The sequence below is a fragment of the Spermophilus citellus genome, assembly GCF_964194105.1.
Source record: "Spermophilus citellus genome assembly, chromosome: X".
NCBI classification, from domain to species: Eukaryota; Metazoa; Chordata; class Mammalia; order Rodentia; family Sciuridae; genus Spermophilus; species Spermophilus citellus.
This window is the reverse complement of record NC_138190.1, coordinates 106,416,870-106,433,515: the sequence shown is the minus strand read 5'-3', so window position 1 is coordinate 106,433,515 and position 16,646 is coordinate 106,416,870. Positions and strand designations below refer to the sequence as shown.

The window sequence follows — 16,646 nt, the reverse complement described above, 5'->3', positions numbered from 1 at the left end:
AGGGTGAAATTTTCTGTGTCCTAAAGCTGACCTTAAAAAAATGTTAAGACAAGAAATATGATCTCCATTTCCATACAAATTTGCCACATATATATTTTCTGAGTTCAAACTTTCAACAACAGTTTTTGGACCTTGAGCAAGCACAAAGGATATTTTCATATTCCAGAATTCATTTAAATGTTCATTTGAGGAGTTTTCACCTAACTTTCAAGTGAAAATTATTAATTTGCAATATAATGACATGCTAAAAGGTAAATATTAAGAGAATGATGAATCTAATAGAATTCTCTTCCACACAATGAATAGGCTCAATTAAAATCATATGCTTATGTACCCTTAATAATCTATGATGAGAATGTCACTTCATCTCTTCAGACTTCATCCAAAAAATATAACTCCCAGTGTAAGTCACAAGAAACCCACCAGAGAAATCCAAATTGAGGAATTTTCTACAAAGTATCTGACAAGTACACATAAAAAATTTAAGACCATAAAAATGAGCAAAGTCTAAGAAACCTTCACAATTGTACCAAAAGAGCCTAAAGAGACAGAATGCCTGAGTGTAATATTGTACCAAGGACACAGATTTAAAACTAGTGAAACTGGAATAAAGTGTGGAGTACAGTTAATAGTAATATACCCACGTGTGTTCATCAGTTGTGACAAATACAAAAAAGATATTCAGCAAAGGTTGCTGGGATAACTTGATTATATGCATTCAAATATGAACTTAGAACTTTACCACATACCATATAGAAAAATTAACTCAAAATGAATCATAGACTTAAATATGAGAAAAAAAAGTCATTGAGGTCTTGGATTAGGTAAGGACTTCTTAGGTTTAAAAAAAGCATGAACCATAAAATAAACAAATTATAAGTAAGATATCATCAAAATTTGAAACTTTTTCACTTCAAAAGACACCTTCAAGACAAGGAAAATAGGGTCTGGGATTGTGGATCAGTGGTAGAGTACTTGCCTGGTACATGTGAGGTACTGGGTTCAATTCTCAGTACTACAAAAATATAAATAAAATAAAGGTATTGTGTCTATCTACAACTAAAAAATATTAAAGAAAAGGAGAAGACAAGCAGCTCACTGGGGGAAAATATTTATATATAATATACCTGTCAGAGACTTGTTTCTAGAATACATAAACACTTTTTACAACTCAACAATAGAAAAGATAACCCAATTTTAAAATGAGAAAAGATATGAACAGATTCTTCACCGAGGAAGACATATCAATGACTAAAAGGCATATGAAAAAAAAATGCCCACTGTCATTAGTCATTAAGGAAACAAATTTAAAATACCATGAGATATTTCACACCTACTTAGAATGGCTAACATAGAAAATAGAGTCAATAACAAATGTTTCTGAAAATGTGGAACAATGGGAACCAACATACATTGCTAGTAGAAATGCAAAATGGTGCTGCTATTTGAAAAACAGTTTTGCAATTTCTTTAAAAGTTAAATATAAAATTTCCCTATGATCTAGCCAGGCTCAGTGGTGCATGCCTGTAATCCTAGTCACTCGGGAGGCCAAGGCTGGAGGATCTTGAGTTCAAAGCCAGCCTCAGCAACTCAGTCAGGCCCTAAACAACTAGGAAGATCCTGTATCTAAATAAAATATTAAAAAGGGCTGGGGATGTGGCTCAGTGATTAAGCACTTCTGGGTTCAATCCTCAGCACCAAAAAAAAAAAAAAAATCCCCTATGATCCAGTAATTCCATTCTTAGGTATCTACCAAAGAGAAATGAAAACATATCTACCCAAAGTCTTGCACTCAAATTCTCTCAGCAGCATAATAGCCAACAATTGGAAGCAACTTAAATATCTGTCAGCTAGTGAATAAACGAAAACATGTTATATCCATAAAATAGAATACTAATTGCAATAAAAATTAAGGAAGTACTTATACATACTACAACATGATTGAACCTCAAAAATAGGCTACATAAAAGAAGCCCGACACAAAAGACCATACACTACATGATTCATTTACATGAGGTATAAAGAATAAGCAGATTTATAGAGACAAGAATAGATTTATTAGTTGCCTGTGCTAGGAGTGGGAATGGGGATAAACTGTAAATGGACATGAGATTTTATTGGGAAGGTAAGTGTTCTATTCCTTATTTATAGCGACAGCTGCATCACTCTGTAAACTCACTAAAATCATTTAATTATAAAATTGAAATAGGTGAATTTTATGATATGTAAATACACCTCAATAAAGCTGTTAAAACAGAAAAGACAGCAGGGGAAACTAGGTGAAAGATAAATGGGAATTCTGTACTATCTTTCAAAATTTTTTATAAATCCAAAGCTGTTGTGAAATTTTAAAAATGTATTTAAATAAAAATTTAAAAATTTATGTTCATGGACTAATATCAGTATCTGGCAGTACCTATTTGTGTGAAAAGACATTTTCAAAGATGAAATAGATAAAATCTCATCACAGATTAGCATTAACAGATACATTAGGAGTCAATGTTGATGATAAGGAACACCAACTTTGAACCCCAATTAAGCAAAATGCTATCCCCAAAAGAATTCCATTCTTCTCATTAGTAGTCCTATGTCACAAAAAAGTTATCATTATAGTTTGAATTTCATCAATGAACATCTGTCAAAACTAATCTTCTCTCTTGTCATATAAATGCTTATAAAATATACTCGATTTTACCTTTTGGCCCGAAAATTCTAAAATATTTACTTTTTTTTTAACAGAGAGTTTACTAAGTAAGCCCTCTTCTACACCATAACAGGATAAACATAAATACAACCAATCTCTTTCCTGAATGTATTCATTCTTATAATTACCTAGTTTGGGCATAATGCCCTTCTGGATATGCCCTATAAAGGATAAGCCTTGCATCATTTCTGCTTTGGCACTATTTGAAATTTCCATAAAAAGAAACACTATTAACTTAAATAGTTGTAGCAAAGCCTCGATGCCATAGTTATTATCGTGATATTAAAATGCCAACACCATACCACTGTATCCCTAAGAGGACCCTCATTAAGTAGTGATGTCACCAGGCTAAGGACTCACTGAGTTCTCTTAGATATCAAGTGGCTCCCACGGCATCACACCCTGCCTTTGGCATCACACTGGCACATCATCTTAGTATGATGTTATACGCTATCACTACTAGAGCAGAACCCTGCTCTGATGCCACTCCTCTGAGATGTCAGAATAATTAAACCCTACTTCTTTCTACTCCTGGGGCGGTGGCGGGGAGGGGGAGGGTAACCACAGTCACTGGTTCCAGCTCTGGAGATTGTATTCAGCTCCAACTGTTGTCCCTTCCGCCTGCCAGTGCAGGTCAGGGCCCCCCGAGGGACAACACCTTTAGGCTCCCGTAACTCTCTTGCCCTGCCTCTGCAACCGATTTCTGTGGCCGACTCAATGCCCCAACAGCGACCACCCACCCCCCAGCTCTTTCACAGAGTTCCACACGAAGCCGCTCCCCATACCTGACTCCATTCTCCAGCTGTCATCCTGGGCCAATTCCACCGGCAACTTGACTATGGCCGTCGCAAGGGACCCTGGGACTTGTAGTTTTTCACTGCTAGAGGCCGAGTCCGTGAGGACAGGAAAGGCGCCTCCCTGCCCGGAACTGCTCTCAAACTGCAACTCCCAGAATCGCCACGCGGTGGAAAAAGAAACAAGGGAACGAGAAAAGTGGTGATTGGTGGATCTCTAGGCTCTCCTGACTGGCAGCAGGAGCCTGGGACGTGAGGCGGGAGTCCCTCGCGCTTCACCGAGATCCTGGGGAAGCGAAATGGAGGGGTGTGTGTCTAACCTGATGGTCTGCAACCTGGCCTACAGCGGGAAGCTGGAGGAGTTGAAGGAGAGCATCCTGGCCGATAAATCACTGGCTACTAGAACTGACCAGGTAAAGCAGCGCTAGGGCCTGCCCGCAGCCTTACACGTCTTCCTGGGCCTGGGCCAAGCAGAGGCCGGTTCCACGAGGGGCAGATCCCCGCCCTCTCCTCCCCATCCGCGCCCCGGGGTCACCTCAGGACTCATATTCGGGCTGCCGGAGCTAGCCAGGCAGACCTCAAATATTTTTTTTGGCTCGGAGCTTAGCTCGCTGAATTTTGGATATTTCTAGAATGCCTACCGCATTTCTCAGAAATGCCCTGTCTTTTGAGATGTCCGTGAGGAGGAAAGCTGTATTTTGTGGGTTTCTTTACCCTTAGTGATTGTATTTAGTGGAACACGTTTGACTGAACGACTCTTTTGCCCCAGGAAGCTTGCTAGGAGCTGGGTATACAGTCGATTAATAAAATAACTACAAAAACATATGTCTAGTTGCAAATGGTAAATAAATGGGAAAGAAGTTTACATGGTACTTTCAGAACATGTAATGGGAAGACCTGATGCAAATGTCGTGATAATTAGAAAAGGCTTTGAAAAAAGATAAAACAAGTTAGACCTTGAAAGAGTGGGATTTCCATAGTGAATGAACGCGCCTTTTAAACAGAACAAAAATGAATAGACTATTGGGAAGCGTTTCTTTCTTTTCCCTTGTTCAAAGGACCCTCATGCTTTAATTGAATTTCTACAAAGATTCATGGTTCCCCCCAGTAGAGCAACAAATATATAGATAGATTGCCTTCTGTAAGACAGTGTCCCATATTTAAAACATTCTATTTTGTATCTTTTTGGAAGATAATTCAAAATAAGGAAGACTATTTTATCTTTTCTGGAACTTTCCTTTATTACCCAACCTGAAAATTCCCTTACATTTGCCTAGTGTGCCTTCATTGTGGCCTGGTAATAATTATTAAATTAATTAATAATTATTAAATTAATAAAAATAATACATATTGAGATTTAATAATACTCCATTAAAAATTTAACCATCTAGTCAGTTGCATAAAATGGGTGGGGGGAGGTGAAGAGAGGGGCTATTTAGAATTAAAACACATAAAAAATGTAGTAGCCAAATGCAAATTATGGGCTTTGTTTGAATCCTGATTTTAAATAAGCTGCAAAAAGATATTTGGGAGACAACTGGGGAAATTTGAATACACACTGAGTATTAGATCATATAAAGGAGTTAATGTTAATTTTAATAAGTGTAATAGTGGTATTGTAGTTATGTAAGAAAATACTTTTTATATTTTAAGTGCCAAAATAGGAGTGAAGAGTCATGATAGAGTTTGTAATTGAGGGAAACTAGATGAAGCAGATGTGGCAAAATATTAGTAATTTCAGAGCTACTCATATAGAGTTCTTGCCTAGCATGCAGAAGGCCCTAGATTCAATCCTTGCCACTGCAAAAAATAAACAATAATACCACTTTCTATTACACAGGGCCAACTAAGAAATATAATAATGTAAATAGTGATTCTCTTTGAGAAACAGGACTAACTCCTAGTTATTTTTAAAAACACATTTTTAGGGCTGAGGTCATGGCTCAGTGGCAGAGTGCTCGCCTGGCATGTATGAGGCACTGGGTTCGATCCTCAGCAACACATACCAATGAATAAATAAAATAAAATAAAACATTTTGTTACTTTTTAATTTGTGGGTAATGTTTTTAAAAATGATTATATAGATAATCTCAACTAGTTTAAGAAACACTTTTCCCCCCCATAAGATTCATTGGTTCTTTCTAGAACATCTAACTTGAGATCAGTGTAGTAGTAGAGATTTCAGAGTTAGATAGAATTTGGATAAGTTGTGTGACCTTAGATAAATGGCTAGGCTTTAAAGAGTCTTTGTTTCCTTATCTGTAAAAGCTGATAATAGCTAGTGTATAGGATGGGGGTGGTAAAATGAGATGATGCATATATACCTTCTAACACAGTGTCTGACATACAGGTACATAAGTAATGTAGTAATAAATTGTCAAAGCTCCATTCTGCTAAAGCATTGGGATAAGTTTCTAGCTCTATTGCTTTCATTGCTGTACTCTGCCAGAATTATTTATATTCACTGATGTTATTCACCCCATATTGATAAAATTTAGCTCTCTCTCATACTAGTAGACGATAAGATTTTAAGTTTACTTACCTGGGGATCCAATGTTCTCCATTTCTTGTTTTTAGCACCAATGTTACTTTTTCTGCCTTTTGGCCTTCTATTTCTCTTCATAAATGTTTATTGTAGTCTTTCTCTGTTCCCCATGTAGGACAGCAGAACTGCATTGCACTGGGCATGTTCAGCCGGACATACTGAAATTGTTGAGTTCTTGCTGCAACTTGGAGTGCCAGTGAATGATAAAGATGATGTGAGTACTTGACACAGTTGATAAATCCCCAATTATCTTTCGACTCCAGACTGGTGTTTACTGAAGCATGAGTATTAAGCTCATAAACAAAATTACAACCTTCACAAGGAGGAAGTTATAGCATAGCTCTGGTGATCAAGCCTGAGACTAGTGTTTGTATTATTTTAGAATGTTAATTTGTCAAACATACTCTGTGATTTAGGGCAAAAATACCAATTAAGCCTTATTCTTATGGCCCCTAAAAGACTGTATACCCTTTTTATTATGTTGGATTTTTTGGTGAGTATTGATAAAATAATATAGAAACAACAAAGTATAATTCCAAAGAATGACCAGCATTATAAGTAGAAATTACAAAAAATGTACATGGAAATTTATATCCTCCAGTCCCAATTTGAATGTTAAAAAGTTTTGTATGGGGGTCTGAGATTGTTTGTGGCTCAGAGGGAGAGCACTCACCTCGCATGCATGAGGCACTGGGTTCTATCCTCAGTAAAAATAAAATAAAGATATTGTGTCCACCTATATCTAAATATATATTTTTAAAAAGTATTGTATGGGGGACTGGGGATATAGCTCAGTTGGTAGAGTGCTTGCCTCACATGCACAAGGCCCTGGGTTCAATTCCCAGCACCACCAAAAAAAAAAAGTTTCGTATGGGAGAAAACACGTTAGAATTAGACTTATGTATCAGTATGTCTATATTATGGGATTTGGGGTTATTTTTCTTTTTACACATTCTGGTTTCCTGATTTTCCACAATGCTTAATGGCAGGGAAACAAGAATGTTTAAAATCTGTTCATGTTGATATCTGTACCTTTGGCCTCTGACTTTTGTATGACCCACCTCTTACAGGCAGGCTGGTCTCCTCTTCATATTGCTGCTTCTGCTGGCCGGGATGAAATTGTAAAGGCACTCCTGGGAAAAGGTGCACAAGTGAATGCCGTCAATCAAAATGGCTGTACTCCCCTACATTATGCAGCTTCTAAAAACAGGCATGAGGTATTGGTTCATCCCTAGCCTAATTCTTTTGAGTTCTAAATGTGTGCAAAACACAAATGGATCTCTGCATTGTTTCCTTTTTTTGTCTTTCCAGATTGCTGTCATGTTACTAGAAGGTGGAGCTAATCCAGATGCTAAGGATCATTATGAGGCTACAGCAATGCACCGGGCAGCAGCCAAGGGTAACTTGAAGATGATTCATATTCTTCTGTACTACAAAGCATCCACAAACATCCAAGACACTGAGGGTAACACTCCTCTGTAAGTGACAAGTAGCAGTCATTTGTGTTCTACCTGACATTAGCCCTCTTGCAATAATTCTTACACATCATATTTTTCTTATTATGCTTATAAATGCAGTGCAAGTTGATGGCAAAAACTTTTAATGTATACCAAAGCATAAAAATTGAAATTGCTTATCATGTTACCACTCAGAAATAAACCCAGATAACATTTTTGTGTATTTCTTTTCAATCTTATACATGCAAATATTATAATTTTACGTATTTATCTATCTATCTACATATATATGTATATGTTAGGAAAACTGGGGTCATACTGTATATGTAGTTTTATATCTTGTTCTTTCCACCTCATAGTATATTGGGAATATTTTCCAAGGTCATTAAATATGTTCAAAACATTTTTTAATTATTTTTTTAGTTGTAGATGGACATAATACCTTTATTTTATTGATTTATTTTTATATGGTGCTGAGAATTGAACCCAGTGCCTCACACATGCTAGCCAAATGCTCCACCACTGAGCCCCAGCCCCAGCCCCTGTTTAAAACATTTTTAATGCCTATGTACAATTTCATTGTATGGATGTGCCATAAATTACTCATTCCTCTATTATGGTATATTTAAACAATTTTTGAGTTTTCCACTACATGCTACATTTATTGACTTTGTATAAAATCCTTAGCCATATTGTTGAATATTGCATTAGTATAGACTCCTAGAAGTTGAATTGCTGATTCAACAAATACACACATTATAAGACCATTGCTATGCATTACCATATTGCTTCCAGAGGAGTTGTATCATTGAACCCTCCAAATAGCATTTTAAGATACCTATTACCCCCTCATCAACACTGAAATTATCGTTTTATTATGTGAAAAATGGTATTTCATGGTTGCAATTTACATTTTTTACTTTCATTGATTTTGAATCTTAATGCCTGTGACTAATTATATTTCTTCTTTAAATTATAACTTTTGGTGTCCCATTCTCAGTTTCCTTTTGGAGAACTAATTTCTTTTTTATTGGCTTCTAAGTGCTCTTGACTTGATATAGTAAAAATACTAACTTTTCTGCCATGTTAGTTGAAAATATTTTTCTTAGTTTGTCTTTTCATTTTGTTCAAGTTTTCAACTTCTGTACTGAAACCTATTAATCTTCCCTCATGACTGAAAAGCTTTTCTTTACCCTGCAACTAGTTACGTATTTACTTATATTTTATTACAGGTTTTGTTTCACATTTCATTATGTTTTTTTGTTTTTGCTGTCGTTTTCTTTTTGTGTTTCTGTTTGCCATTTTTTGGTACCTGGGATTGAACCTTGTTGCTTAACCATTCAGCCACATTCTCAGCCCTTTTTATTTTTAATTTTGAGACAGGATCTTGCTAAATTGCTGAGGTGGCTTGAACTTGCAATCCTCTTGCCTCAGCCTCCTGAATACCTGGGATTACAGGGTTGTACCACCATGCCTGGCTATTTGGATTTTTTATGTATTGATTGAGAGTCATTATTATTGTTTTGCATTTAACTCTTAAATCCATCTGGAATGATTTATGTGTATAATCTGAAGCCCTACCCTACCTTGGTTTCTTTTTCACAGTATTTTGTTACTTTGCTTCTTTGTCAAAGAGTGAGTCCTTTTTTTGAGTCATCTTTTTAGTCCAGAATGAGGTTTCCAGTTTGACTTTAAACTCTTAATTTAAATATATTTCCTATCATTCTAAGTTATTATGTTTAGAAAGACCTCCATATTCCAGCTTCTTTCTCCATAATTTGAAAGGCAGGATGGTCTGGAAGCAGTCTAGAAAACAGGCAACTTAGGGTCCTGTGAAGAACATAGGATTTAGGAATAGTATCCAGACTTTACCACTTTCTAACATGTTAAATATGAATATTAACTAACTTAGGGAAGTTAGTTAATCTTCTTGAATCTTAATTTCATCTTTAGTATTATAATTCCTTCCACACTAGGTTATTATGAGGTTTTAGTAAAATAACATATAAAGTGCTTAGTATGCTTCCTGCCAAACTTATAAGTGCCTGACAAAGGTTAGTTTCCTCCCCACCCGGTTTACTGCTAAACCATGTCATTTTGACCAAGAACATTAACCTCTGTCACAATTTTTAACTACAAAATGGTGGTAATAATACTTTGCTAACATCAAGTAGACAGATGCATCAAACAAGATAAAATCTTTTCAATTGCTTTACCAAAATTTAAGCCACACAAATTGCTATTGACAGCTTATGAATCGAGGCTTTTCTGAATTCAAACCTTGAATTATTTCATATAATATTTGGGGGTAATTTTCATAAAATGAGGAAATTTTGCATTAGGTTAGCATGTACATCCATTCTTCTATTGTACTAAGACCAAGAGTCTGATTTATGAACTGGTGTTATAAGGCTGTTCCAGTGATTGTGACTTATAAATAGTCTTTCCCATGCAAACTGATTTTCCTTTCCTGATGAAATATCTTCCCAATATTACCTACCACTGCCTAATAATATGTAGCTTAGACTACCTTGCAGGAAATCCTAACTATTACATTGAATTATTAGTGATTAATTGGTCTTTGTGATCCTTGATTTCAGACACTTAGCCTGTGACGAGGAGAGAGTAGAAGAAGCAAAGCTGCTGGTGTCCCAAGGAGCAAGTATATACATTGAGAATAAGGAAGAAAAGACACCCCTGCAAGTGGCCAAAGGTGGCCTGGGTTTAATACTCAAGAGAATGGTTGAAGGTTAAGCAGCTTGGGTATATTCTTTCTTTGTATGTTTTGTTGTCCCAAGGTTCCAGAACCTAAGGCACTTGTACACAGAGTATCACACCTTCAAAATTGTGTTAATGTGTTGTATTGTTCCTACTGAGGTACTTGTTCTAAGCTTACAACTTGCTTTTTAGACATTTGAATAACTGTTGAGATTGTACTGTTGTCCTGTGTTATTCTGTATTAAATTTTGATTAATTCTCAGTAAGTGATTCTGTGGCTGTTATGGGTCTTCATCACCCTCTAGTATACCTTCACTCATCTTCTGAAGCAGAAGAATCCCAATAGCAAACAGACCAGTTTTTCTGTCAGATGTTTCTAGGTGGATTTTGTATGTTCCTCTACAGAGTTGAAACACAACTTGTTTTTCAAGCTCACTCAGAAGCCTATGCCAAATATTTCTGTTTTTTTCAACTGTGAGGGTTAATTTATTTTTGTTATAGGAAGAATAATAATATACTTTAGTGGACCAAATTTTAAGTTGGTGGGTATATCCTAACTCTGTGTATCCATGCATCTTTCTGATAAGCTGTTTTCCTCCAAAACAATCTGTATTGTGTTTAAAAAGAAAATGTCAAGTATCTGTGTTGGTTCACCATGTATTGAAAAGAGTATCAAGCTTGTTCAAGTGATATGTAACCAAAAGGTATTTTGATTTGTATTTCAGGAACTAAAAAAATAAAATATTGAAAGAATCTCCCAATTTTTCTTGCAAGTTAGTCAGATGTTCACTTAAACCTTAAAATCATGAAATGTATTTACATTTCTCAGTTTTGAGTATCTCTAAAGTCAATAAAATTAGTGGAGCTTGAACTGCAACTAAATATTTAAAAATAGTAATCTTCTGGATTGCCAACTAAATTTAGAGCAAAATGAAATTAATGGGCTGGGGATGTGGCTCAGGCGGTAGCGCGCTCGCCTGGCATGCGTGCAGCCCGGGTTCGATTCTCAGCACCACATACAAGCAAAGATGTTGTGTCTGCTGATAACTAAAAAATAAATATTAAAAATTCTCTCTCTCCCTCCCTCTCTCACTCTCTCTTTAAAGAATTAAAAAAAAAGAAAAAAATGAAATTAATAAGTAAATTTGAGTTCAATTTAGAGAAACATCTTAAATGATTATCAATCATAAAATCTAATGAACTCCAAGTGACTCGTCAAATTGTTTTTAATTTGAATTTTGTGCTATAAATACTTCTTGAAATAAGTGATCCAAATCAGCCCACAAACTGATTAATTTGGAGTCCAAGACTTAATGGCCAGTAACTAACATGAGTTTTGTAAACAGGAACTGGTTGTTGACATACAAAACTTTTTACATGAATTTTCTTTGTTTCTGGTTCTGGGGATGGTATCTAAGTCCTCACATATGCTAGGAAAGTCCTCTACCACTGAGATATACACCCCCAGCCAGGGAAGCATATTATAGAACAAACTTTCTATATTGAATGCTGGAGATAGAATTGATGGAAGGGGAAATTATGTATTTCCAATATTTTTTTAGCATGACCAGAGAATAAGGTTTGTTCTAATAGGGTCTGTTTGGACTAAAGAGCTTCTCTTCATAAATACTGAGTTTATTGTCTGAGGTAATAGGTTTTGTGGACATAAAAGAAAACTCATTCTAGTTCTTAAGTATGAATTTTTCAATAAGCAGTACAGATGGAACCAAGCCTCAGGTCATTTATACGCTTTTGGTATTTCAAATTAAGTGATTTGTTAACAATATTTAAATCACAGATTTGTATAAACAATTATATTAATGGCATGAAATATCGATCAGATTGTTACCTGTTCTATAGTATACCTGAGAGAGATAAAGGTGATTCAAGGTCAGAATGTTTTACAGTTACTTCCAAAATGAATTAAAAAATGATAATTCAGTTGCAGAGTTTAACTGAGAATATAAGATGGAAGAAATGGGTCAATGGAAATAGTGGAAAAAATTAAATTCTTAAGTGTCTATTATAGAGAATTGATAATTGCAGCAAAGTTCTAAGATTTGAGGTAAGTACATTTATTATAGAATTTTTGGTGATAATGTAACTGTCTGATCCCAGTGTTTTATTCCCCAATTTCTCAAATACACTACAATGAAATCATTACATGACTATATCTACTGTTTTCTGTTTACATATTCTGTTATGCTATTAAGCCTCTGAATCAGTCTGCTAGCCATTTTGATGTAGTACGAGGGTTCTTCGGGGTCTATGATTCCAGTTCCACAGTTCTATTCACTGTCTAAAGTTGAATGCAGAACTTTGTGCATTTACCAGGAAGAGGTTTCATAGCTTACACAAATCCTCAAAAGAGATTTGTAATTCCCAACAAATTAAGCATCCCTGATGGGGCTGGGGTTGTTGCTCAGTGGTGGAGCGCTCGCCTAGCCCATGCGGGGCCCTGGGTTCAATCCTCAGCACCACATAAAAATAAATAAACTAAATTACAGCTAAAAATAATAGGTATTTTAAAAAAAAGAATCCCTGAGTGAAAGAACAAAAGAATACTGAACCAATTGTCAAGACATGTAGATTCTACAATAATGTAGCCCTGTCACACTTTAAAATTTTTTATATCCATTCTTACCATAGCCTTAAAGAAAACTGAAATCATCTTCATTTTACAGATGAAAAAACACCCAGAGCTGTAGAAATAGTCAATACCAAAATCTAGCTTTCCTGGCTCCTAAGACATTTTATTTTTTGCCTGTACTCCAAAACAGTGGACTAAATGACAGGTACTCTGGCATTTTGATAATAACCCATTAGTTGTAATACCTACCCTGTACTTTTCTTTAAATTGGCTGTGACATAAGAAATACTGGTTTGGTTTTGGTCCCAGGTTCCTGGCACAGAGCTCCTAAAACCCTTGTAATTTCCTAAGTGCTGGAAATTATAGGAGTATCTTACATGAAGCTTTTTAAATTCCTTTGAGTTTCCTAGGTGATGGTATTACCAGGGCCTAGGCCAGAGGCTACTGAGGTCCCAACTAACTAGATTGGTTGCCTACCTGCATCCTGAAATAAGAGAAAATTATTTTTTAAAAAAGAAAAATGAATTTAATCACAATTCAGCCCAAACTGGGAAAACAGCCAATCTGCCTTTGCTGTTATAATTTATAGGAACAAAAAGCCAGGAAATATGCATAGGTAGGTTTAGCCAAGCTGTACTCCAGGAGGGGTATGTTAGAATTCCATTTCTCTGACCTTTGTTGGTGCCAGGGCTTTGGGGGAGGGCAGTTTTAACTTCTCTTCTCAGCATAAGACATGGCTTTTAGGAAACTGGAATGGAGAAACTGGCTTTACAAACAGGTTAACAGGACATGAAGAAGAATGAGAAGAAACAATTTGGGGCTTCTGAATTTAAATGAGTTCCATTATAATAGGCTTGTCTTTTGTTCTAATGATGCAACTCCTGGGCTCCTAGATCTCTTCAAGATGGATCTGTTCATCAGAAGCCATGTTCAGAAGCTTGGAACTTTGTCAACTCCATCCCCCATTCTCCAGAAGGAGGGGCTGGGGATTGAGTTAATAATGAATTATTCCTACATGATAAAACCTCCATAAAAATCCCTAAACTATGAGGTTTAACAAACTTCAAGGTTGGTGAACACATTTACATGCCAGAAAAATAATGCACCCTGACTCCATGGGGACAGAAACTATGCTCAGAACCCTCCTGAACCTCAAATTATTTACCTCTTCAGATGACTGCTCATCTATATCGTTTATCCTTTCTGATAAACTGTTAAATATAAGTATTTCCCTGAGTTCTGTGAGCCATTATAGCAAATTATCCAACCTGAGAAGGAGATTGTGAGAATTCCCAATTTGCATCCAAATCTGAAATATGGATACACTGGGCACCCAATACTTGTTTTATTTATTTGTTTTTGTTCTTTTTAGATATACATGACAGTAAAGTATATTTTGACATACATACATGGAGTATATCTTATTCTAATTAGGATGGGCACCCAATACTTGTGACTAGTGTTTGAAGGGAGCCGTCTTGTGAGACCTAGCCCTTGATCTGTGGGGTTTGTGGTAACTCCAGGTAATGTTGCTATTGAATTATGTTGTAGGAAGCCCAGTTGGTGTCCACAGGGAATTGTAGAATTGCTTGATGTGAAGTTCCAGTAACCAGAGTGACTTTATAAGTATGCTGAGTGGATGGCAACCCACATGATTTGATTTGAAAGAAGCTGAGAGGCTCCTTTTCCAGATATATCTCTCCTCTGGATTATTCTAGTAACTGTTGTTGAAAGGAGGAACTCCTTTTCTTTATTAGGTTTTGTTTGTTTCCTGGAGCCCTGGTCATTTGAATTCTTTGCTTTTATACCAAATTTTCAAAGACAAGTGGGATTAGTGAGTTTGAATATTTAATGAGGTCCTCTAACCTGTTTTCCAGCATGTAGACATTGTAAAACAATCTTTATTAAAAAAAAAATTTTCCCATGGAAATTAGTAGTTTGGTGCAGTTGAAAGTGTATTATACTTAAATGTGGCATCTATACACAATGGAGTACTATGCAGCAATAAAAAATAACAAAATCATAGAATTTGCAGGGAAAGGGATGGCACTAGAGCAGATTATGCTTAGTGAAGCTAGCCAATCCCTAAAAAACAAATACCAAATGTCTTCTTTGATATAATGAGAGCAACTATGAACAGAGCAGGGAGGAAGCGTAGGAAGAAAAGATTAACATTAAACAGAGACATGAGATGGGAGGGAAAGGGTGAGAAAAGGGAAATTGCATGGAAATGAAGGGAGACCCTCATTGCTATACAAAACTACATACAAGAGGTTGTGAGGGAATGGGAAAATAAACAAGGAGAGAAATGAATTACAGTAGATGGGGTAGAGAGAGAAGATGGGAGGGGAGGGGAGGGGGGATAGTAGGGGATAGGAAAGGTAGCAGAATACAACAATGACCAATAGGACATTATGTAAAATTGTGGAAGTGTAACCGATGTGACTCTGCAATCTGCATTTGGGGTAAAATTGGGAGTTCATAACCCACTTCAGTCCAATGTATGAAGTATGTTATGTCAAGAGCTTTGTAATGTTGTGAACAACCAATAAAAAAAAATACAAAAAAAAGAAAGTGTATTATACTTGTTATAGTTTAGATATGAGGTGTCCCCAAAAAACTTGAGTGTGAGACAATGCAAGAGTTTTCAGATGTGAAATGATTAGATTATGAGAGGTACAACCTAATTGGTGTATTAATCCATTGATATGGATTAACTATGCATAACTCCCTTTAGGTAGGGTGTAACTGGAGGAAGTATGTCACTAGGGAGTGCTTTGGGGGCTTATATTTTAATCCCTGATGAACAGAATTCTCTCTGCTTCCTGGTTGTCATGTCCTGAGATATGTTCTTTCACTATGCTTTTTCTCCATTATGTTTTTCCTCACCTTGGGTCCAGAGAAATGAAGTCAGCTGTCTATGGACTGAGACCTCTGAAACCATAAGCCAAAATAAACGTTTACTCCTTTACCTTATTCTTGTCTGGTCTTTTGGTCACAGGAATGAAAAAGCTGACTGAAACACACTGGGAACCAGACTTTGTATCTCATCTCATTTTTTCGTATAACTCAAGCAGATTATTTTACATCTGTTTACTCAAAAGTTTCTCCTCTGTGGGCTTGGTGGCAATATATATGAATGAACCAGCTTTTTGAAATTACATTGACCCCTTCCTTTGCTTTCCTATCAAGGATATAATTCTACATCATATCTTATCTGCAGTCTCATCATTGTTAGGAGAGATTATTATATGTGTTATAACCTTCGAGTGTACTGGGATTGAAAACGATTGAGTACTATTGATCTTAAACCTCTTTTCTAGCTCTGAAATTCCTACTGAAAGTTCCTCAAACATAAGTGACACAGAGGCCAGTGTAAAAGGCTAATATTAAATTTTTACCATACACTCTGTGAGGGGAATCACCTGGTATTTTAGAGGGCATAAGAGATATCAATATGTGTGGGGTTTTTATCTATTGGTCAAGAATTGCTATGTTTTCATCACAGATCACTATAATATGGAGACCCTCTCCAATGCAATACAAATTCCAACCTTCCTCTCCTGTAGTCAACACACAATTGTTGGTAATACACAAGAACTTGTCAAAGATAGCAAAACTGCATTCACCATTAAGATAAGGGCTCACTGTTTCTGTTGCACCACCAGCACCAACAACAGTGCTTACTACATTGTAGCTTTTTAGTAACTGTCCAATGGGTTACAGTATAAAGAAATGAATTAGGAGGGAATATGGATCTACCACCAAAAGGATGTTCTGTTGATTTTGGCATACCCTGCATGTTAAATGCAAAAACAAAGAGATTAGAGATGTCTCT

General features: G+C 36.1%; 2 protein-coding genes across 4 annotated transcripts in view; one reads left to right on the top strand and one right to left on the bottom strand.

Annotated features, from left to right (window-relative positions):
* Positions 1-3,618, bottom strand: part of ATG4A (autophagy related 4A cysteine peptidase) — a 56,619-nt gene extending 53,001 nt beyond the window's left edge. Inside the window, exon 1 of one of the 2 annotated variants that reach the window (XM_081276426.1) lies at positions 3,490-3,618. In XM_081276426.1, the coding sequence (XP_081132552.1) occupies positions 3,490-3,499 (10 nt within the window). In that variant the 5' untranslated portion in view covers positions 3,500-3,618. The remainder of the gene's footprint in view (positions 1-3,489) is intronic. The other variant, XM_081276425.1, reaches the window with a different exon arrangement.
* Positions 3,619-3,671: 53 nt separating this feature from the next.
* On the top strand, positions 3,672-10,979 carry PSMD10 (proteasome 26S subunit, non-ATPase 10). Of its 2 annotated transcripts, none has more exons than XM_081276427.1 (5): positions 3,672-3,911; positions 6,159-6,257; positions 7,114-7,260; positions 7,355-7,521; positions 10,101-10,979. In XM_081276427.1, the coding sequence occupies exons 1-5, from the start codon at positions 3,798-3,800 to the stop codon at positions 10,252-10,254; spliced, it is 681 nt and encodes a 226-aa protein (XP_081132553.1). In that variant the 5' UTR covers positions 3,672-3,797; the 3' UTR covers positions 10,255-10,979. The 2 variants fall into 2 exon arrangements, with proteins under 2 accessions (XP_081132553.1, XP_081132554.1); XM_081276428.1 differs by having other exon boundaries at positions 3,674-3,911; positions 7,355-7,442; positions 10,101-10,238.
* The last annotated feature ends 5,667 nt before the right edge of the window (positions 10,980-16,646 follow it).